Source organism: Mya arenaria, chromosome 15 (genome assembly GCF_026914265.1).
Source record: "Mya arenaria isolate MELC-2E11 chromosome 15, ASM2691426v1".
Classification (NCBI taxonomy): domain Eukaryota; kingdom Metazoa; phylum Mollusca; class Bivalvia; order Myida; family Myidae; genus Mya; species Mya arenaria.
In genome coordinates, this window is record NC_069136.1 from 24,708,197 (window position 1) to 24,733,953 (window position 25,757).

Below are 25,757 nucleotides of genomic sequence, written 5' to 3' on the forward strand. Positions count from 1 at the left end.
TTCTCAGTCTTAATGATTTATAATGTTATAATCAAAGCTAAACAACTCATTTTACATCATAGAACTCGTGATGAATACCACTTCACACCTCGCGAATTTGATTGTCACTTCGGCCGAGGTGGTTGCTTGGTTACTGCCACGTGCTTTCGAGTTTGTAATTTATCAGCAGGTTTCATGTTAAATGACGCTTTGATTATTTGATAGTCAATTGTAATTTTATTTCATTACATTGTTTGATTTGATGCAATACCTACAATTTCTACGGTGTTTTGTAATGAAGGATATAATTGCGGAAAAGATAAGAATACAAAAAGACGATCTGATTTTCTTTATTTACATGCGTGTGCTTTTTTTATTTATCAATAAACTAACCATGTTTACATATCGTATGAAAAATAAAATACACTACACAAAATAAAACGTGAATAAATAATACTAAATAGGAAATAAATCATTTATATATTTGATAATTTAATTAAACACTGCACACACACTACTTTCAAGTCCGAAATGTTGGAATACTTCACAACAGTTTTCATTCGATGTCGCACTTAATGGAACGCATGTTCTACATACGATTGGTCATTAATAGCTTTGATTGCACGACCCTTATCTTGTGATTGGACGATCAATTCCTATGGATTAATGATCAATCTGTTTAATATCAACTAGTGCCAATTAGTGTCGATTAAGCACATCTGAGATCATAAAACAACATGTTATGTAAACAAGGTCATAGAACTTCACAGGGTGCTGATACTCGGATATTCGCTTCCATCCCAACTTTTAATAGAACAAGAGGTACTAAAGTTTCATCCGTGGCTGGTTGAGTCCAGTATGTTGCCCGAACAATTACATTAGAAGCATTTGTCCGATCATCACCAAATTTGACCAGATTGTGTATTGGCATAACAACTGGAACAAATTTCCATAACCTGCCATATTGCTTGAATCAGTGTTGCCACCCTTTACCTTAAATTGGGATCTTGTCTGATCAATTACAGTTCTTTTGTCCAATCATCACCAAATTTGGTCAGAATGTGTATGTAAAAAAAGTTTGATAACTAGCCATATCGCTTCGTCACTCAAGAGCTATTGCTCTTTCATTAAAGAAATTACCTTAAATTGGTTTTGTCTGTCAGACCAATAAATTAAGAATTCTTTGTCCAATCATCACCAAATTAGTGTATGGGCATAATATCTCAGAAAATTTGTTAACCAGCTATATTGCTTGAGGCACTCAAGAGTTTTGGCTCTTAATGATAGAAATGACCAGTCAGACCAATAAATTAAGAATTCTTTGTCCAATCATCACCAAATAAGTGTATGGGCATAATATCTCAGAAAATTTGTTAACCAGCTATATTGCTTGAGGCACTCACGAGTTTTGGCTCTTAATGATAGAAATGACCTAAAATCGGTCTTGTCAGATCAATTACTTTAGAGATCTTTGTCCAATAACCAGCCATGTCGTCTCAGTCACTCCAGAGTTATGACCCGTGAATTGGCAAAAACTGTATAGTCTCCTCTCAAGAAATTTGGCTTGACGTATAGCCACTTATCAACACATTGAATGATTGATTTATAAACATACACAAGGGTAACACTAAATGCTTAATTCATATACAAGACCTTTGTTAGCGAAACGGCATCAATGTCAAGACCGCCTTTGATTAGAAATGATGAAACGATTCTGTAAAAGGTTGGTTTATACTAATTTATTTAAGCTCGCTTGTGACGAAAGTTGATAAGATCACTCTTGAGTCTATTTCCTGGGCAGAAACCCGTACTGTGTCCTTTTTGAAAAGCCATGAGAAAGTACCCCTGGTGGGGATCGAACCTACAACCTCTTGGGTGAGAGCACCTACACCTATACCACTAGAGCACTCTCGCCCCATCTGTACCTGTAAATAGTTGTTAAATAGTGTTTTTATGAGAATGGAGCTTTATTGCTGTATTGGCTTCAGGCCACATGCAAGTAATAACAATGATGAACATTTAGGCCAAGTTATTGTAAAATTCCCTTATACATTCCTGGACAAGCCAAAATACAAGAAATTTTGATCAATGACCCTTTCATGTGACCTTGAACATTGACCTTACACTGATATGGGTTTTGTTTCTGACATGCAAGCTTCACATGGTTAACATTGGTACCAAGATATTTTAAAACTCCAAGGCCAAGTTATAGTCTGGACAAGCCAAAATACAAGGAATTTTTACAAATGACCCTTTTGTGTAACACTCAACTTAGACCAACTAATATAGGTCTTGCGTGTGCCACAACAGAGGCAATATTCATTAAGCTTCTATTTTCTTAGAGAAAAGCAGTTTCTTTGTCCCAAGTTCTTTTAAAATTCCCCAACGCCAGGTAACAGCTTAGCTAGAACAGCCAATAACCAAGGAATTTTGACCGATAACCCCTAAGTGTGACCTTTGTCCTACATTAGTCTTGCAGGTCTTGTTATGGATAACACAGGGAACAAGTTATTAACCACAACCCCGCACCCCACACCAAGTTATTGCCGGGATAAGCAAGATTACAAGAAAGGAATTTTGACCCAAAATGGTAATTACCTTAAAATGTGAGTGATCTACAGTTGTGGGTCTTGTACGCAACACACCGTCTTGTCATGTTGAACGTAAGTGCTAAGTTGTTTTTTAAATCCTCTTAATGCATGCCCATGTTACAGTTTAAGACACAAATTGTTGACATCATGCCGCTAGCCCACAACCCCACAGTCCCAACGTCATACCACAATCTAATAATCTTTTACAAGGAAAACATTACAACTTGGGATAGATGAAAAAAGAAACAATGCCTAACTATAAAATTTATTAGCATACAAAATGTTGTAATTCTTCAACAAGTAAATCAACAATTAATTACTTCCCAACTACAACAACATTAACAACATTTCATTTATAATCATTGTAATAATACAATTTAACAGGTAATTTGGTCAACAGGTTTTAATCAACAGTATATAAGACTTGGTTTCCATGGAGATTCTCATAACAACTAGAATATGATTGTAACGTAAATGTATGCCAATGCTCATCAATTTTTCCATGTGACTTGCTACATAATGTGTATATTGTCATAGTTAACATTTGTAGCAAGTTTCGTGCAAATTTCTTTTTTCTTTTTTTAAGTTATTGACAAAATTAACGTGTTTTTTATCTAAAATTTTCTTTCAGTTATTGAAAAAATTAATGTTTTTTTTTAAGGTTAAGCCAGAACTATTAAAACACAGCTTTTATTAATTAATCAATCAAATTCCTTCACATCTGTACAATAGTCCGAGGTTAAACTCTCCCAATCCTGAACTTCAGAACCCCTGAAGTATTGACCATTTATAAGGTATAAGTATATACAACAACAACAAAACATGTCAAAAGTATCAAAAAGTTAATTCTAATACAAAAATTGAACATTCAAACTTGTAATGATAATGCCAAATGAACAAACACATCTAATCTGAAAATAATACTTGTGCAAAGTTTTTATTTCATTCTATTTATCATTTCTATTTTTAATACTTCATAGGAGTTTGAAGAAATCTGAGGGCAGTATTCAAAAAACTTTATAAGTCATTTCCTTAATTCAGTATTTTTTTTTTTAAATTCTCATAGTTAATGAAAAGAAATGTTTAAGTGTTTTTAACATAAAAGTACAAGAACAATCCATTAACATTGATCTAGCGCTAGTTTTTCAGAACGTAATGAATCTATAATGGCTTTAGGGCTGCAATAATATGCCCCAAACCATAATTCAATATATATTGCAATTATGATGTGTTTGTGTTGCAGTAATTTGCAATACAGTAAAATTGCAGTTGTTCGAACAGGTGGTTGTTCGAGAACCAGCAGTCCCTCGAGGTCGGAGCTTGGTCCAGAACGTTTTCCCTTCTACTTTCATATAAAAAATACTGACGCTACATTGAAACCAATATAAGTTGAGGAGTCGAGCACAGTAGCCGGTCCCAAATACACAAATCATGCACAAAACCTTATGGCTCCCTCGAGGTCATAATTTCACACTTTTTCCCCAACGTGTGTTCCAAAACAAACACAATTGCTAGGTGTTAAAATTTTCGCAAGTTGTGCGCAATGGGATGACAGTCGAAAGGAAATTCATAAGGTGTGAAAAAACGTTTATCACTGTTTACGCATGACCGCTAACGAATAGTTGATAAGGGCATTTGAGAAGATAATTATGAGTTTGAACAGTTTCACTAGACAGACAAGATCCACCAATCATCAATCCTTGATTTTGCAAAACTTAAATCTGACTAATGCCATAATATGTACTGTCATATCTAAATGTTGCTTGTTTAGAAAATATGCTTTTTGTAAAAAAAAACTTAACTATTTATTCATTCATAATTGTTTTGTCTTATACATTTAATATACAACAGCCTTTAAACATATGAGCAATTTCCGCAACGCAACACATAATCAGTGTCGTAGTAAACAGTCCGTTTGATGACTTCAAACTTAAAATACACTTAAATATATTTCATAACAGACTGGAAAATTGAAACTCAGGTCGATCAAAACATTGGTTCCCTCGAGGTTTCAGTTTGGACCCCGGTGTCCTCGAGCAAAAATATTCAAGCCCCATCATCATAAAATTGACATTTTTAAAAAAAGAATCTTAAACACAGAATGAGTTTTTAAACAACCAAGCTGTATTGTAACAGGAAAGTTTGCATAAAACATTAAAAAATTGATTTACGAATATTGGTAACTCAGGTAGTATTTTTCAATTGGCAGAAAGTCTTTAAAGCATATTGTGATATACAAGAATGATGACAATGATTTACAGCCAGTTTACCCGTATGATGACGATCTTCAGCCAAGTAAACCAGTATAATGACAATGATCTATAGCCAGTATACTAGTATAATGAAAATGATCTTTAGCCAGTGTAGTGGTATAATGACATGATCTTCAGCCAGTGTAGTGGTATGATGACAATGATCTATAGCCAGTAAACAGGTATGATGACAATCTTCAGTCAATAAACTGGTATGGTGACGATCTTCATCCACTATACCAGTATGATGAAAATGACCTTCAGTCAGTACACTGGTACGATGACAATGATCTATAGTCAGTAAACTGGTATGATGACGATCTTCATCCACTATACCAGTATGATGAAAATGACCTTCAGCCAGTACACTGGTACGATGACAATGATCTATAGTCAGTAAACTGGTATGATGACGATGATCTATAGTCAGTAAACTGGTATGATGACGATCTTCATCCACTATACCAGTATGATGAAAATGACCTTCAGCCAGTACACTGGTATGATGACAATGATCTATAGTCAGTAAACTGGTATGATGACGATCTTAAGCCGCTATACCAGTATTATGATAATCTAAAGCTTATTAGGACAATCAAATCATCAGCCTGTATACCAGTATGACAATGTTCAGCCAGTATACATATAATGACGATCTTCAGCAAGTATACCAGTATGACAATCTTCAGCCAGTATACATATGATGACAATCTTCAGCAAGTATACCAGTATGACAATCTTCAGCCAGTATACATATGATGACAATCTTCAGCAAGTATACCAGTATGCCAATCTTCAGCCAGTATACTTATGATGATCATTTTCAGCCTGTATACCAGTATGACAATCTTCAGCCAGTATATATATGATGATCATTTTCAGCCTGTATACCAGTATGACAATCTTCAGCCAGTATACATATGATGACAATCTTCAGCAAGTATACCAGTATGACAATCTTCAGCCAGTATACATATGATGACAATCTTCAGCAAGTATACCAGTATGCCAATCTTCAGCCAGTATACTTATGATGATCATTTTCAGCCTGTATACCAGTATGACAATCTTCAGCCAGTATACATATGATGATCATTTTCAGCCTGTATACCAGTATGACAATCTTCAGCCAGTATACATATGATGATCATTTTCAGCCTGTATACCAGTATGACAATCTTCAGCCAGTATACATATGATGACAATCTTCAGCAAGTTTATCAGTATATTTCATTGCAGCCCTATTGAGCTAAGAGACAAAACATGTGCACCAATGATCTTCTTTCGTCCAAATGCCCGTAAATGCATGAACTTATACATATAACATAGCAATTACAATGTAACAAATACATGTAAATCAGTGAATCATTACTTTGAGGTATTACAGTAGAAGACACATGATCTTAAACCACAATATGACATTGTAATAGACATTTGCACAGTTGCACTATGTGTTATGCAAAGTGACCTTATAAATATATTACGAAAAAAAAATATCAAATTTTCAACACTTTGAATGAACACTTTCAAAAGATGCAATATTAAGAATATGTAAAAAAAAAAATTAACATACATATTTATTCAGAGTTATGTGATTTTTTTTTATTACCAGGTATCAGAAAGCTTTCCTTAAATAATTTCATTCACATTTTATGAGTTGTCTTTCTTATTTTATGATATAAGTTATCTAGTTATCAAAATGTAACATGGCATTGTAAAATGAAATTCATATTGTTGAGGTATATCAAGAAGGTACTTTAATAATATGATAACAATATTATAAGATTTAATTAAAAAATTAAGGTATCCGACCCACATTTATGTGCAATTTTTGGATGCCTGCCGACACCATATTATGTTGGTCTCGTTTGACAGGGTTTCGTGTCTAAAACCTTTTTTTTAAATAAAAAAAAAAAAAAAAAAAAAAATTAACAATTTTGTTTGGCTTAAAAAAAATGCAAATAATCTTGATAATGTCTGATTTCAGAGAAAATATATACACTGTAACTTCTTAATGTTTGATGTTCTTCTGCGCCGAGATTCATAAAACATCTTAAGTCATTTTCTATCTTAAGTCACATTTCTAAGTTGAGTATTTCACTGATCAAATAATATAATATCAAAAAACATATTGAATTCTTTATCATCATTGATTTTATTGAATATACATACTTTTTTTTTAAATACCCTTATACCTTTGTTTTAATTTGACTATGAAAAATTTGAGAAACAGACATAAGTTAAGAATGACTTCAGATGTTTATGAGCACAGCCCCATGTCATTATTTTTACATAATCTGTAAGGATCGACTAACATTCAAATAATTAAGGTTAACAGAGCTTTCAGAGAACTAGTTTTTTTTTGTGGGTCAGATTCCTTTAAGCTACACTCTCACAGATTGAAAGTTTTGACAACATTTTTATTTTTTGTCTTTGAATGAGCCAATTTATGCGAAAAAGCATGGAAACCAGTGATATAGGACTGCTGACAAAAAATCAGATCACAGATATATATAAATAAGTTCAAAAATTTATTTTTTATGCATTTTTCTTAAACCGTTAGTAAAGCTTTTAGCCATAAAACATTATGTTTTTAACGGAATTATGAAAATCTGTGATCTGATCTTTTGTCAGCAGTCTTATATCAGTGGTTTGCAGATATTTACACAAAAATTGGCTCTTGATTCCAAGACAAAAATAAAGAAGTTGTCAAAATGGTAAATCTGTGAGAGTGCAGCTTTAAGTTCATACAAATTTTTAGTAACAAGTTTTGAGCATGATGAAGTAAAAAAACACACAAATATAAAATCTTTATAATAATTAAATTTAAAACATTCAAAGAGATGCATATTGATTTGATGAGATAGATTAATTATAAAAGTTGAATTCATTATTTAAAAAATATTCTCTCTGTTGCACTAAATCTAAGCTTGAAACTGTTCATGTTCAGTTCATGTTAAAGCTGCACTCTCACAGATTTACCATTTTTTCAACTTCGATCTAATTTTTTGTCAGCAGTCTTATATAACTTGTTTCTATGGATTTTCGCAAAAAATAGCTCATTCAAAGACAAAATTATAAAAAAAAGTTGTCAAAACGTTCAATCTGTGAGAGTGCAGCTTTAATAGTACAAAAATCGAATAATATTAAAATGCAAGGTATCTACAAGCACATATCAGAAGTAATACTCCTGTATTAGTGGAAGAATTCCAGTGTGTAAAGTGTACACACACGCAGGGCTTCTTCAAGAAATAACTGGAAGGGGCCTATATATAGACTTTCTATTGGAAGGGGCCTATATATAGACTTTCTATTTTGAGAAAAAATAGGGGGAAAAAATCCAATAAAACCAATAATTTTCAAATCGGAAAAAGGTTTTATTAATTTTATGTACTTTTCACTGCTTATCATATGACCAAGGCAAAAGTATTTGCACACCAACTATTTTTACGCCAACTTAAGGCAATGACAATAACTCTTGTGTTCTCAATTTATCTTTTAAATTATGCGTTTTCACCTTACATAATTATACATGTAAAACGCACAATTTGGGCAAACTTTAATATATTTTGGCAAATTGGAAAAATCCTTATTTCTGTCACTGAAGTATATATATATATGAGAAAAAAGCCCTGTTAACAATTATGCATTTTGATACTTGACATCTGAACATTTCTCACTTCTAAGGACATTTGTAAGAAAACCTTAGTACAAAATCTATTATAAATTCAAGAATTAGATTGGTTGCAAAAAGCTACATGTATGTGCATATGTCTACTTTTGGAGTTAATGTGTTGGGTATACATATTGCACGCATCAAATGTATAGCTAGGCAGTGCTTTTTCTTTTGACCAATTTGGGGCTTATTTCAACCTTATTCCAAATACTAAAATGAATATAACAAATTCCAAATTTGAAAATAAAATTGCATATTATATGTTGTAAAAATTAAATAAATTGAGACTAATTTTTTTTATCTTAGAGTTGGTGCATCCTTACAGAGATAAACTGAATCACAATCATCTTTACCTATTTTTAAAAGCATTTTGGTTCTTTTCTAAGGAAAATTGAATTCTTAATTTTAGTCAAAATGTCGCCTTTTTTCCGCACAGAAACACCTAGGCACCATTCCTAAAATGGTGAAGAAAAATACACAGCCAGGGCACATTTTAACTGTATATGTATTATCAATATTGATATCATTCTTAAGGTAAGAGTAGTATCATATTTTCACACAGTTTTAAATGACCAAAGACATGTACAAAATCACCAGGAAATCATTTTGTGCTAGTGGTCCCGAAGATACACATAATTGAGAGAGATTTTTCAAACAATTTATAAATCTGACTGCAATTTTCCTGGACGGTAGTTTCACGGTCATATATTTACACATACAAATAGTGTTTTTCAACCTCTCTATTTAACAAAAACATATGTACAGTAATCACAGAAATAATTATTTAAACCTTAAACTGTTTTTTGCTAGCCATTTGACTAAAACTTAAAGGTACCAGTTACGTAATTTATTGTACCGGTATGCAGAATGAAAAAATAGCAAGCAAATAGACAAGTAATTAAAAATTCATCACAGTCAATCACATAGACACTTCTTCCCTAGTCATTTCTCCTTCATGAAGAGTTTACTAACTTTCTCATCAGCAAAGTTCAAATGCAACCTGACACACATGGCCTGAGTCAGGCTCAACCGTTGCGGTGCCTTTATATGCCGAGCCCAGGTATCAGAGTCCGGGCTATACGCCCAGACCTCGTCCTCCGTAGCGTTGTGATGCTCATGACCGAGCGACATTATGGCGTTTTCATGGTAGAGGTAATGTCCGACAGACCGGCCACTGAGAGTACTGGAGAGGAGCGTCCACTGGTTCGAAAGATGGCTGTAATATTCAATAGGGATTTGTCCGTGGAGAGGGGTACCCGTTCTCGGAATTCCGCCCATAACGTACACGCGTTCACCCACTAATACCATATCATGTAACCGTCGAGCGTACAACATCCCTGGTTTGCTTTCATAGATTCTTGAGGTAGTGTGGTAGCATAGGAAAGTATTCATAGCCTGCCGTTCTGGACCCATGAGCACAACACCCCCACTGAGATAGACGTTATCCTGGTACTGTATCCCTGCCATAGAGTGGGTCGCAGAATGTAGTGGTGGTAAATCTTCCCAGATGTTTTCCGCCACGTTGTAGCGCTCTACAGAGTCTAGTATTGCAAACTGGTCCGTTAGGCCTCCAAATACATAGAGGTACTTCCCTACGGCTATGAGAGCGAAGTCTAACCTTAGTCTACGCATAGGTCTCACTTCCTGGCCACACAAATGTCGTGGATCAAATCTGAACACAGAGCTCATAAGACTTCCCCCGCCAAAATCAACCACCCTGCATGTATACAGGAAGTTATCGACTACCGCTAACCGACAGTCTCTACTTCCATTCACGTCTGAGAAAAGTCTATAGAACATTTTTGACTTTTTGTCGTAAGTAGTTATTTGAAATGGCATGTAAGACGACCCATAATGCACAAACACTAAACACGCCGTATTACTGCGAATGTTAGAAACAGTTTCAATAACGGGGTGACCTTCCTTGCTCTCCATGTGAAATCTGAATCCTTTTGCGAGAAACTGAATTCCCTGAGGGCAGCGTTTGATGACATTGCTTTCTTGGATAGAGGCTAGTTCTACTTGGGACATTAGTGGAAATCGAATATGAGATAAAACGCGGACCCCGTCAGTGTTGATTCTGGAGTCATTGTAATAAAACCAGCGTTCAATACACTTGAATAATTTAAACTCAGATTGGATCGTGACGGTGTCTTGTTTCAAGTGTTTGTTTAACATTTCTGAACTCATTTTCAGAAATTGATGAGTCTGACTAAATTCAATGAATCTAGTTTGTATCATGTGGTCCCAGTGGTCGAGAACTTTCTTCAATGAATAAGTGTCGGCAATGTTAAGAAACTCCTCAGCATTTTCAAAGGTCATTAATGAGATCATGTAATTGCTACACAGGTCCAAACCAGAGTGAACCTGAAATGGAATGAAAGGTATGTTGAATTGCAAAGTATGTTGAAAGGAAGAGAATGTTGATTGGCTAAGAATATTGAAAGGCAAAGTATGTTGAATGGCTAAGAATGTTGCAAGGCAAAGTATGTTGAATGGCAACGAATGTTGCAAGCCAAAGTATGTTGAATGGCCAAAGAATGTTGAAATGCAAAGTATGTTGAAAGGAAGAGAATGTTGAATGGAAAGTATGTTGAAAGGAAGAGAATGTTGAATGGAAAGTATGTTGAAAGGAAGAGAATGTTGAATGAAAGTATGTTGAAAGGAAGAGAATGTTGAATGGAAAGTATGTTGAAAGGAAGAGAATGTTGAATGAAAGTATGTTGAAAGGAAGAGAATGTTGAATGAAAGTATGTTGAAAGGAAGAGAATCTTGAATGAAAGTATGTTGAAAGGAAGAGAATGTTGAATGGAAAGTATGTTGAAGGAAGAGAATGTTGAATGGAAAGTATGTTGAAGGAAGAGAATGTTGAATGGAAAGTATATTGAAAGGAAAAGTAGGTTGATATGCAAGTATATTATAAGGTAGGGTAAGAAGGGATTTTTTTCCAAATATATATATACTTTATCAATATCATTTTCTTCCAAATGTCAATCATAAATTTCTGTTTTTATAAAGCTTTATTCTCTTTCAAAAATTAATGACACTTTATGCTTAAACAAAATTGTGTTTAGGGCGGGAGGACTGTTTTTTTGTTGTTTTTTAGAAAAAATAATATAGACTTTTATTAGTTAGGGTTTGATTTAAAGAAACAAACGTTGTTTTGTTAGGCCCTGCATTTACATTACCTGTAAATGGCTTGCAGTGTTGATAACTTCTGTGAGATTGTCTAAATTAAGGGGCAGCTCTCCGCTGTAGATAAAATCCAGAACATACTGCAGGCCGTCCGGGGACACGGCTGAAACGGAGGGTTATTGTTAACTTCATGAGTTGAATTTATATACACTTACACATAAAATATAGAGATTGTCTAGATTAAAACCCAACTCTCTGTTGTAGATAAAGTCAATTAAAATACTATAGACCACCTTCCAACACAGCTGAAAGGGAGAGGTAATGTAAGAGTTATTAATTTAAACATACTAGATTGCCTATTGTCCAATAGCAACATGTGTTAACTAAGTTTCATGTGCATATCTTGAAACATTTTCAATTATGGCCATAATGACGACAACAGGGTAGGCCATGATGACGACAACAGGGTAGGCCATGATGACGACAACAGAGTAGGCCATGATGACGACAACAGGGTAGGCCATGATGACGAAAACAGGGTAGGCCATGATAACGACAACAGGGTAGGCCATGATGACGACAACAGGGTTGGCCATGATGACGACAACAGGGTAGGCCATGATGACGACAACAGGGTAGGCCATGATGACGACAACAGGGTAGGTCATGATGACGACAACAGGGTAGGCCATGATGACGACAACAGGGTAGGCCATGATGATGACAACTAAGGCTTTGAAAATTTACCTTATCATTTAAATAACTTTATTCCTGCAAATCAATTACCACTATATAGATTTTTCAAGAACTTTCCCAGAAATGTTTTCCTTTAGTATTTAAAATTGTCAAATATATACCGAAAACAGAAAATATTACAATTCTGACTTTTTTTTATCCAAAAACAAACAAGCTAAAAACCATTCATGATGTATATACATATCAAGCTTCCAACACAAATGACGCAACACCATTGGTCCAGGACTGGTCACGCAGTGACCCCATATTTTCCAAATTGGGTCACCAAATTTATATTGCACTTTTTTTCAATTCCGATAAATAAATGGAACATTTCAACATGTAAACAGGTTGTGGACTTGATATATATGTTTCAGGGTAAGTAGGTGACCCATTTGGGATATACGTTGTGCAGGATACCATACAGTTTCCTTTTCGTATATCCCACATCTGGTCAACTACTAGCCCCGTAACTTATAATATATATGTTGCAATTACCTTTCAGGTCCACCATATTCTGCTGGCTTTCTGTGTTGATTCCCCCCAACATGACTCTGAAGTAGTCACTGGTGGCAGCAAGCAAACATTTGTGTACCTGCAAGCAAAATTACAAGGTATGACACTTATAGTTCAAAGATTAAAACAACCTCATTTTGTATCTATAATCTGGCTAAAGTGTTCCTATATCATCTAATAATGAAGTAACATGCCACTAGGTCTGCTAAAGATAATACTATTACATATTTATCGAATTAGGTTACTAATAGTGCCTCTTATACCTCAAACACCCTGCCACCAGCTGACACCTTAAAGTCACACAGCTCTGAACGCTCTCGCAACTGGCTGAGATTCTGCAACACAGCATCTCCGTAATTGTCTGATTTCACACGGCGTACATCTCGGCTTTCACTCATTGCAACTTGTAGGTGGAGGCTGAGCCATTACGCTGAAAATGCAATTAACTCAAAATTGTTGCAATGTATTTGGATCAGACATCATTGCATGTCTTCCTTATAATGTCATCATTAGGCCATAGTTAGGCCAAATAAAAAACCTTTGTTTCTGGTAACCTTTTCTTGTCGCTGACCTAAAACCGTTTTAGGCATAAAGGCAAAAATTTAATACAGCGTTATATTTGTGTTGTTTTCGTCCCCAGTCCTTTGCGATACAGAAAATAAACTAACATTCCTGATATTTATTAAGGAGATGCTTTGTCATCTGAAAGAACAAAATGGAGGAGTCTATTCTGTCAGTGGACATCAGAAAATTTTGTGAGCATTAAATGCCTGAGATCTTTTCTCAACGGCACGTAACTTTATAGCAATGAAGCACCCTGTCCCTAACCGAGGGCTTCCTTTAAAGGAAGTTTGGAAGTATATTACTCCCTAGAAATGGGTTTAAACTTCCAACATTGATTCATTGGAAGTACAAAAACTTCCATAATTTTGAAGAAAACTTCCAAAGTTGAAAGCTTGGAAGTACAAAAAATCAAAACCTTTTTTCAATATTCCTTTTAGAGTCATAATTTTAATCAGTTTAAGTGTTTTTAGTAAAAGGAATTATATTAATATAAGTTAAAGTGAGAATTATTTGATTTTTAATGTATTTGTTGAAAAACAGTTGAAAAAAGATATTGTATTATGGAGACTTAAACTTCCATATTTAACCCTTTAGCACATAGACAAGTGGCCAGATTACACCTCCCAGTCAATAGCCATCTTACTGATAAGCAGTCCTTATCTGCATAGGTACTTTTCTGGATATTTGAAAATGAGAAAATGAATACAGCAGTATGAACTTAAAATCAATGTTACTCCAAATAATTGTCTCCAAATCTTTTTTATGTGAATTCATTTTTTATAGATAATTAAATTATCTAATAAATGGTGTCAATGATGAAATATTAAATTATTTTATTTCAGCTGTGAATGTATTTTCAAGATGGATTGGTAACATTTCTTTGAAATGTCATAATTGCATTAAATCAAAGGGTAATAAAATGCTGGGATCGATCTAATTTTTATTACCCCTATCATAAAAAAGACCCATCTGGATTAAAAAGCCGACAATTTATGTTCTTGTGTATTAATACACAGAAATATGTCAGGAATATCCGGTGTCATCCAGCTGAGAGATCCAGTCCAAGGTGTCTGTTTAACTTTATTACCCCCTCATAAAATTGTTTAGAAAAAAAGAAACCCGATAAATGATTTTCCGGTATGAATAAAAAGATCTAGATCAAACAAAACGCTTGCACATGACCTATTTTACAGCCAAAACTATGATGGACATTATATAAGCTTCACAGAAAATTTACCCATCATTTTCTCATTTACTAATTGTTTCTTTTGTTTGTAAACAAAATATTACCTTTAAGTAAATATAATCTCAATTGATTTTAATGGTAAACTGAACTGACGTAGTATATTTAATGATTTACGCATCAATGAATTTGGGGGAAATTCCATACAGTACTTAGCTCGTGGTCTTATTACGTCACAATGGGATATCACACCTGCGATTGGGAGTATAAACACCTTCTCAATTTAGCAGACAATATTTTCAAGGGAAAATCAATACACAAAAGGTTAAACTTTAATTTTATAAACATCCGGGATATTGTTTACAAAAAGAAAGATGCAAAATTGAAATATTGAAATGACCCTATTGAAATATGCGGGCCATGCGTTTACATCCAGTAATGGATACGGTCGGCCAAATGCGTATACATCTGGTAATGGGCTATGTCGGCCTATCTCGTATACATGCGCTAAAGGGTTAAGTGTAAAACTTCCAAAAGTGATTCACAGGAAGTTCATACTTCCAGTTTCAAATTCTTAATGGAAGCCCTGCGAGTGAGTAACCCTGCTCTGCTAAAAGACAATGGGAGTTCCATGTCCACTATGTTGTTAAAGGAAAGGTAATGATTTCAGACATTTAACAGTTATTTTTTCTGACTCCCTTGTGAATTGTAAAATGCTTAGATATAAGATAGTTGATCCAATGCAACAAAAAGTTGCATCATTCTGCAGTTTGAAATTGAAACTGTGTGTAAAAAATAAAGTGACCTACATTTTTAAACCCTACTTTTCCAGCATGTAATTGCACATGTTGTTGTTCAATTAGCCTTGTAGGAATAAATCCTTTAAAATCGTTCCATCATCTTTTTTTCAAAAAGTTTTGATTATGATATCATACTACTGTACCTCAATCTCAGCAAAATTTAGAAAATGAAACTGGTTTTTGATAGTATAATTATATCACTTTTGATTAAATTATTTTTTTCTTACTGACAATACGATTTTCCTAATTATCAATTAAAATTTTAATTGCAATAATAACCAAGAATTTTAATAAGTAAGAAGATGCCTAAAACCAAGACATGCAATGCAAAGAAAAACCTCCCCACCCACTGTCTGGCACAGCTGGTAAAAGTAGGTCAACATGTCTACTGTAATTTACTGGAATGACAGGAATCGTTCAATAAAACTGAGGTGCAAAATTAAGAGAATGTCTTTTCAGACAAACGATTTCATTTCAAACTTGTTGTGTCTAAAGGTATTCGCTAATAAAGAGATAAACAAACCTGATCAAAAGTGAAACTTATTTTTTGGTCCAGACAATCACCTCACTTGTGAAGAGTCCCATTTGACTAGTGCCGTCAAAACAAAACACATGTAAGGTGGCAGTCAACATATTTCCAACTATAAGCGTCTTTGCGATCGTATTTTATATGACGCAATACAATAGCGTGTCATTTATCAAAATATCAGTTTAGTATGTACTGTTTTCTTAATTGAATATATATCCTGTTTTACATTTTAGAACTCTAGTAGTTGGTTGATTGCTAGTCCGAATAATTGTACGTGGACGGATTTTTTTTGTGCACTCTCACAGATAGAATGGTTTGATAACTTTTATATTTTTTGTCTTGGAACGAGCGATTTTTTGCAAAAATGCATGGAAACCAGTTATATAAGACTGCTGACAAAAATTAGATCGCAGATTTTTATATTTAATTTCAAAAATTGATGTTTTATGCATTTTCTTAAACCGTTATAGTAACTGCCAGACAGTGGGTGGGGAGGTTTTTCTTTGCAAGCATTGCATGACTTGGTTTTAGGCATCTTCTTACTTATTTAAAATTCTTGGTTATTATTGCAATTAATATTCTAATTGACAATTAGGAAAACCGTTAGTAACAGTTTAAGCCATAAAACATTAATTTTCGAACGGATATATGAAAACCTTCGATCTAATTTTTTGTCAGCAATCTTATATTATTGGTTTGCATATATACTTACGCAAAAATTTGCTCTTTCCAAGACAAAAAATAAAAATGGCAAATCTGTGAGAGTGAGAGTCCCGTATTTAACGTCTATGTGTTGTTGTCTAATACAAGAGTATATTTATAAATATAATGTATGTATGTCCTTGCGGTCAAGGATAACCCGTGAAAGCGCAAGCACTTATTTCTAACGGGGTCCTTTGTTTTTGCTGAAGGGACAGTGGGAAGGAAGTCCGGGTGCGATACCCTAGCTCTTTTTCAAAAGAGACCCCTTGGTTCTTTTACGTGCTCGGGGTACAATTTTCCTGGGTTAAACCAGTACGGAGCCAGTACTGAGTACACCACTTTTCCAAGCACTGCGCTTTAAATGTCGAGCGCCAGGCAAGGGAGTTATTCGTACCAATTTTTAACGTATTTTGGTATGACGCGGCCAGGGATCGAACCCACGACCTTCCGCTCCGTAGGCGGATGCTTAACCACTAGGCCATGGAGACGGTCTAAGATGGCTAATAGCTTAAAGCTTACTAATATATCGGTCCATGGTCGGTTTATACCAATAGCTGATACACAAGAGCGAATGCACACCGGTTTGACTAATTGTGATTAATTTAGAAGTAAATTTTAATTTCATTACGACTTGTTTGTCTGGTACCCAGCGTAATCCTGGCGGCACAACAAACGAATTTGAAATTATAAGGGTAGGTAACCCATGCTAAACGACTATGTTGCAACTTCACACTTTCGATCAAATAGTCTAAGAGCTAGAAATTATATTATGTCCAATGGCATTTACAGGTCTTTTCGAATTCGCCGTTGATTTATATAATATATTAGTAGTCAGTCGTAATCGATTTAAATCAAGTAGATCGGCTGGTTTAAACAGGGGCTGAGCCAGTAGACACATCCCTTTTGGCAAAATTTGAACACTAAGCGGGTTGGTGTCATCGTCAGATACCAATGGATGACTCATTTGGTCACTTTGAATGAAACGGAATGCGTCAGCCGTGGATATCCGTCGATGGTTTGTGTTTGTTAATATGCATTTAATATCAAACAAAAGGTGTTTGCTTTGATAAAAGCATATTAAGCACTGAACCTATTCATCATGCCAATATGACTACATTAGGCCAATGTACGTGTATCCAGTGTGTATATACCACGTGATAAATTACGTCATATATGCTACGTCGGAAGGCAATATTTTGCTTAAAATAATGACTAAAATCAAAGATAACTTTTCGCTTACTACACCATTTTAAATGAAACAAAGGGCAGTCTATGCCGCTTAAAGAGTCCCACCTTTGCTCCGTTAGACGGCCTTATCGTAAAAAGGTTTGTCGAAGTGTTATAACAAAACTCTCAATCAAAATTTGGAAAAAGACCGAAGGCGCGGCTCCGTAAGCGGCGAAGACTTCCCTATGTTTCATTTTTAAAAGATGGTAAAGAAAATGAAAAGTTATCATTGTTTTAAGTCTTCAATCAAAGCAAAATATTGCCTTCCGACGTAGCATTTATGACGCAATTTATCACGTTGTATACACACACTGTATATCTATAAATTAGAATATATTAAGAATACTTTTATTTCCAATGTATGTGTAGATTATACTAAATCAGGGTCAAGTTTCTCGAAGCTCCCGTAAGTTTTACAACGGTAACAGTTATGAATGATATCTAGAATCCGTCGCAATCTGCGATTCTTCGTAAATGTACAAGTTACCGTACGGATGATATAGGATGCTGTCGTAACGTATTCTAGATAAGATTCGTGTGACCAGTTACCTATAAATGCATTCCATGCACTAGGTGTTATGCCGGGATTGCGAATCCCACTTAGAATGTAAGGCCTAAAAAAATATGTCTGTTTCGGGTAACCCGACCCTACCTATCAAAATGCGCCGACCCTAACTATTTTTTTCCGTTTCTGAGCAAAAAAAAGTATTCGTTAGCGAATAGAGAGTTACGAAGGGCGGATAAATGCAGATTTTAATCAAAATTATTGTTTATATGATAAAACAAAGTCAGGCAATGACAGTAATGTAGGAAAGACTGCCATGTGCAAGAAAACACTCTGAACTTACGACAGATTTTGAAAAAAAAAAAAACCTACCTACCCTACCTAGAAATGTTGGGAAGGTTACCCTAAACAAACATATTTTTTTTAGGCCTATCAAAATAAATGAGAAATTGGGGCCTGGTTAACTCGATAAGATTCGTGTTACCACTTATCTTTAACTAGGCAAATAACTAGCGATACGAACCTTTTCTAGTTAACCACTTATTAAGTCACGTTCTACGTGAAATTCGCAAACCATAAGTAGATAATCAGTTTTATAAATATATTCATAGATAACTTGCAATACGAATCTGGTCTAGATAACCTGCTTTTATGCTACTTAATTATGAAGTGAAATTCGCAAACCATAACTATATATAGATAACCTGTTAGGGTCGAACAGCTATAAAAAAAAAGGTACCATGTTGCTACTTTGGGCACTTTTAAGCCCGTTTAAAGTCTTAGCGAATTTCAACTAGATAACAAGATAATTATTGCGAAATTAAAGTGGTTAACACGAACCAATTCGCGAACGTTAAATCAGGTTATCATACGGCTGTAATATCCCTCCATAGCAACACAAACGAAAGCAGATAACATGTTGAGAAAGGGTTGTCAAGATTTAGGAGAGGAACAGAACATTTATTCGACTTAAGCATGAATAGCTCATCGTCACAACACTATGTAAGATTATTATTTAATACTAGTGGTAACGAAGACTCCGACATAAACAGGCAATACGATACAGACGACCAGCGTTAAGAACAGTGTCAGTCGCACACTGGTTTTTGAATATTCACCCGATTTGGCACCTTTTGGTTTTGCCATCTTCCCGACAATCAAATCCCAATTGAAAGGATGTCGATTTGATTCGCTGACAGATCTTCGCATCTCAAATCATCAAATATTATGACTATGAGTGGTATATATAGGAGTGTATTCCGACTTCAATGGAATCATCACCACCAACGGTGTATTCAATGTGACGGCGAGTATTTAAAAAAACAACAACACTAGTTTGACGTCATATACGCTGTTAACGTCGTTCCAACGCATTATAAAAAGGAAGAGTATTAAAGAAAAACATACGTAAATTACATGTCTTCAAATACTAAATCAAAATATTGTGAACACTATAGAATCATTCGGAAAAGCTTTAACGCAGAAACAATATCGGAGCGCATACGTATGGTGCACTTGCTTATTTAAACACAATCATTATACAAACCAAAGGTATTGACTATTCTTAAATTTTCATTTTGTTAAGATATTTTTACGAGCAAATAGTAAACAACAATTTTATGACACGTACACATGTATTTAATCTAAATGCAACTATACATGAATCATCTAGGTCAATTTTGTACAGAACCATTTTCAGTTTTAAGTTTAGCGAGTACCTCAACCTAGTAAACATACCAAACTACAGAAAAGCTTTATCTAGATTACGTTTGTCGTCACACAGGTTAGCTGTGGAAACTGGAAGGTGGCGTAGACCAGAAAGTTTACCATATCACGAACGCAAATGTATGAAATGCGGGGTATTGGAAGATGAATTTCATTTTGTTCTGCAATGCGATAGTTATAAAGATATCAGAAAAAAATATATAAACAACTACTTTTGGCGTAATCCAAGTTTCTTCAAGTTTATGCAATTGATAAATAGTGAAAGTTCAGTCGAATTAAAAAATCTTGCCACATTTACTTTTAAGGCCTTTGAAATAAGACGCCATTTAGTATATAACTGACGTGCTTTTACCTAATACAAATTGAATCGAATACATGTTGTCTCTCCCGACATGAAATTTTTTCCTTCAAGTATATAAGTTTCATATTGCTATTTTGAATATATTATGTAAACTTACTATGCCAGATGACATCTGTACCAGTATATTATTATTATACGTTGTTGTTAATTCTGCTATGCTATGGATCTTGTCAGATTTGTTTGCATAATAAAGTCTTCTTCTTCTTCTATTTACATTGAATGTTAATTATAATATACAAAGTAACCAAAATGTACAAATAATACAACGTCAGTCGCCTTACTGCAGTTATTGGCTAATTATTACTTATAATAACTTTCAATGAGTAAGGGATCATTTACAGATGAACGTGTTTTTATATACTAGTAATACATTGTCTTAAAAAATCATGCGAATATTTGCAGATGTCCAAATTGACCATTAACTTCTCACAATTGCAAGGGTGTTGTTCTCAAATCAAGCGCGGATTGATTGATATTCAAAAAAGGTCATAAGTCAACTTTTATGTAAAAAATGATGTAATATTTCTTTATTTCGCGCGAATTGCTTTAGATTTCATTTGTAATAACAACTTATGACGTTTATTCAATATGGTCTTGATTTTAATACCATCAAAAATACAATTGAAATTGAAGAACGAACGCATACTATTTTTGCCAGTTTTTCACCTATTTGATGTTATGTTTTAACAGTGCTTTAAATAAATAGTTGGTCTGATTTAGCGTGTGAACCTGGCGCGAAGTGGTATTATATGAGAAATATTAAATATCATAACACGTCTAGACAGCATCCCCACCCCCTTAAAAAAGAAAAAAAAAGTGTTCAACTTTCAGCAATGACATTTATCAATTTCTCCGACAAAACTGTTAGAATGTAGGTTTTCAACGTAAACACGTAAAAGATACAGACCACACAAAAGTTAAAAATATTCACCATGTAAATCAAGAGCATTTTTAAGGTAAATCAGGTTTACATTGAATACCAGCCAGTCTGATTATGCTCCGCTTATTTATTACAGAAGGATTAGAAAATTAATGTGTGACACACTATCTATGTCAAATTACGAATTCACAGTGAATTTGCAACTTACTTACCAATGCGTTACTTACGAAAACAACCATAGAGCTTTTTAGCGAACGGAAAAAGACCTTAGCGTATCCAGGCGTAAAATAAATGTTACTTAAAATACGAAAGCCTGGGTAATATTGCCATATTGCGGATCGTCAATCATTTCGTAATGATAAACGTTTATTAGGATGTTTTTACCGAACTTAATGATTTAATGCAACGCAGTCGCATTACCATTTAATTTGAGTAAGTACATACTTAAAATTAATAGCGACTTACTGCCGATTTACCAAAATAAATGAACATCAAATTATCATTAAACAATTAGACAAAATATAATTGTGAACACTAAAGATATTTACATTATAACCATGCTCTGAGCCAGGCTTACGTGTTGTTGTTTTTTCATTTATCATAACATATATACTTAGCGATAAAACACACAAGCAGGCTTTGTTCGACATGACAGTTTTGTCAAATACTTTTGTGAAAATCGTGTTGTAAAAATTCTTATTTTGTAATAAAACATGTCATTTGAGCAATTACAACGATTTACACACTTTTGAGCTTAACAATACTAGGTTATTGACTTAGATTATAATATGCCCGAATGCTAACATAGGTTCGCCCAACGCTATAAACTCATCAACAATAACAGCTATTTTAAGGGGAATGACCTAAAGGTCATTGTTTTGGTTACTGTTAAATATTTTTCTATCAGTTGAACATTGACATACACTTCAAAGACATAAAAATATGTTGCGTTTATATGACGAGATTTACCCTCGGGGTGGACAATTTTACCCTAGTTGTAAATCTGTGGATATAAAGGCAAATACACACCACGGGTATATTTACCCGCGGAGGCACATTTACCCTTGTCTGGAGTGGGGGGGGGGGGGGGGGGAGGGAATTTACCCCGTGGGTCAAACAAAAGGAGCAACTAATTTCAACTGGACGGAATTTTGTAGAACGATGCAACACTGAAATTTTGGCCAAGGATTACATTATAAAAGCACAAGCAAGGAAGTCTAACATATTTCACACGTGTAGAAGCAGAAAATTGCATAGTCTTTAATATGCTTAGAAATGTTTTCATATCTTATTTAGAAATTATCGTCACTTGTTTGTTTACATCGGTTATGATCCGTGGTGATCCATGTGAGAACCCCTTTGAAGTCTAGTGATTCCTCATCCTGTATTTTCTCCTTCGCTGAGACTGATATAAGCTTTTAAAATGCAATGCATTAAAAGCTATCGTTTATTTTACAAAGAGGTTGTTCTTTTCATTTAGCCGTTAAGTTATTCAATGTAAACTCATTCTTATTTTGTTTTTAGAATTTCGTAACAGTTAAACAACATGGATATAGACCGTTTTTAAAAGTCTTACACTATTTGTTAATGATTCACAAACTGTATATCATTTCTTGAAATAACTGCAACATTATATCACTTAAAGAATAATACAAATATTGAATACAGATATTTTTCTCTTAGGTCTGTTATAATTACCTTTCAGTTCAAATGTGTTTTTGAATACCACGTTTTGGCATTTTATTTAATTATGCAGTTACTCTCAATTGCAATATAAAAAGGTCCAAAAATTACCCAAGGTGCATATAAATGTTTCCACGTGGGTATATATTTGCCCCCTGTGACAAAAGTACCCAGTGGCAAACGATGGGCGTATAAATAAGGCAAACATGTTCATGGCTTCATTGTCATGGTATCAAAGGAAGACACTTACAATGATCATGAATCACGTAATAATAATATAAATGAATTCGATTTAAAACACTTGGCATAAACTAGGCGAATTGGTTTCATTTTTATAAATACAAAGTAGTTTAAACAAACGAAGGACCGTCTTCTTTGGCTTCATCATGGCCAATACATTCGAGTTCTAAAGTCAAATATCTAAAAAGATGACAGACAAAATATTCAGAAAAATTGAACAAAAAGACCAGGCTACAAATAGGAAGAATAAATACATTAAAAATGACACTAAATAATGTTTAAGTATTTGTGGTCGATAAAGAAAGAGCGTGTTGAAGCTATTGGATATAAAAATTTAATTAACTGAAAATCATTTTTTACGTCAATTCATTTAATCATGAGACGTTTTATGAATATATCCATTGTATATTATTGACAAGATTGATTATAATATTTAGAAAAATATACGCACTTTACATGTGGCCTGGTAGTTTATTGTTATTATTTCAAACTACCAAACCCTTGCTCAATGTCAATTTATTATTTCCTTCTCAGATGTATGAAGAAAGTAAACGGCGTAAAGAAATGTAAACATTTTGAATTAATATGGATTTAAACCCTCCTTTCTTAATTGGTAGAAAACTGTGTATTGTAACGTAACATCAAAAATTGCAAACAATGGATGGATCACAAACTCATTTAGACTACAACGTGGTGTACGGCAAGGCTGTCCTCTTTCTGCGTTGCTTTTTATTATAGTAGCTGAAGTCTTATCAACACAGTTAAGAAAATGTGAAAACTATGAAGATATAAAAGTTCAAGGGAAACATTTTAAAGTTATTCAACTCGCTGATGACACAACTGTTGTTTTTTTTAAAAATCACAATGAAATGCCAATTGTTCTTGATATAATAGATCAGTTTGGAAATTATTCTGGACTGAAACTAAATAGGGATAAACCCCAAGGCCTTTGGATTGGCAAATCAAAAAAAATATAAGTAATATTATGAATAACATAAAGTTTACGTCAAGATACGTTAAATCACTTGGAGTATATTTTGGAAATGATAAACATGAATGTATAAATTTAAGCTGGAATGAAAAAATAGATAAATATAAACAATTGAGAAATAATTGGAGTAAAAGAAATCTAACTGTCTTTGGCAAAATAACTGTTATAAAATCTTTACTTTTTCCAAAACTTGTATATCTTGATCAAAATATAGTAACGCCTGATTCAATTATAAAGACTATAAACTCCATGGTTTTTGAATTTCTTTGGAGTGGAAAAAAAGATAAAATCAAGCGTAAAACAGTTATGGGAAACAGACTTAAAGGTGGTTTAGAGATGCCAGATTTTGAATATTATTTTAAAACAATGACATTAAAATGGGTGATTAATCTGACTAATACAGTTGATGCAAATTGGAAAATTATACCATCAGTAATATTAGACCAATTTGGAAAGAATTTTCTAATATTTCATATGAATTTAGACTCCATTAAATCTTTACCTATTAAAACAAACAAAATCACTTTGTTCTATAAGCATTTATTATTAATATGGATTCAGTTTAAGCAACTTCCAGTTAATCAAACGAAAACACCCAAAAGTTAATATGAGGTAATAAACTCATAAAATTAAAAATAAAAGTATTCTATTTAAGAACTGGATTGATTCCAACATACTATACATAAACGATATTCTTTCGAAATCGGGCAACTTAGACGCTAATTGTATTCTTGATAAGCTAAAAAAATAAACAAAATTGGATTGCAGAAGTAAATATTTTAAAACAAGCAATTTCTAACACTTGGAAAGAAACTCTTACATCGGATATATCTACAAAAACAAACGTCAATCCAAAATTACTAATAATTATCCAAAATAAACCTTTTAAAAATATGACGAATAAGCAAATATATCAAATCTATATAAAGCAATTTTATGTAAAGCCTTACATTCATGGTTATTGGGATCGACGGTTGCAAGAGCATATTTGCTGGAACTCTTGGTACTATATTGTTCATAAGCCAATTGTGGATAATTGAGTCAAACAATTTAAAATAAAGTTATTGCATAATCTTGTAGCAACGAATTTAAATTTATTTACTTGACATTGAAGGATTGCCCTTTATGTATCTATTGTAATGAAGTAGAAGACTACGAACACTTCTTTATTAAATGTCCATTTTTGACAACTTTCTGGAATGCTATACATGATATCTTTAAAAGATACGGAATACAGAAAGAAATTAAGATATATAGTCATAGGTTACAAAGTCGACCAAAAAGAGTATAATATTGTTAACATTGTTTTAAGTCAGATTGCCTATTGCATCTATAAGACCTACTTTATTTGTGAAAGGAGATCCAAACCGATAAATATTATGTACCATTTATATAATGATTTGAAAGTTCTTCAAACTCACTTGAACAATAAAAGCATTTCTAAACGTGTTTTTCAACGATTTTGTTAATAAAATTACAATAT

The 25,757-nt window shown here is 33.7% G+C and overlaps 1 protein-coding gene across 1 annotated transcript; it reads right to left on the reverse strand.

The window, feature by feature from the left end:
* Window positions 1–2,821: 2,821 nt before the first annotated feature.
* Window positions 2,822–16,008, reverse strand: LOC128220294 (kelch-like protein 13). The gene is made up of 5 exons (XM_052928638.1): window positions 15,955–16,008; window positions 13,148–13,314; window positions 12,867–12,963; window positions 11,687–11,796; window positions 2,822–10,865 (listed from the first exon to the last, which is right to left on the reverse strand). The coding sequence occupies exons 2-5, from the start codon at window positions 13,280–13,282 to the stop codon at window positions 9,441–9,443; spliced, it is 1,767 nt and encodes a 588-aa protein (XP_052784598.1). The 5' UTR covers window positions 13,283–13,314; window positions 15,955–16,008; the 3' UTR covers window positions 2,822–9,440.
* Between the last annotated feature and the right edge of the window lie 9,749 nt (window positions 16,009–25,757).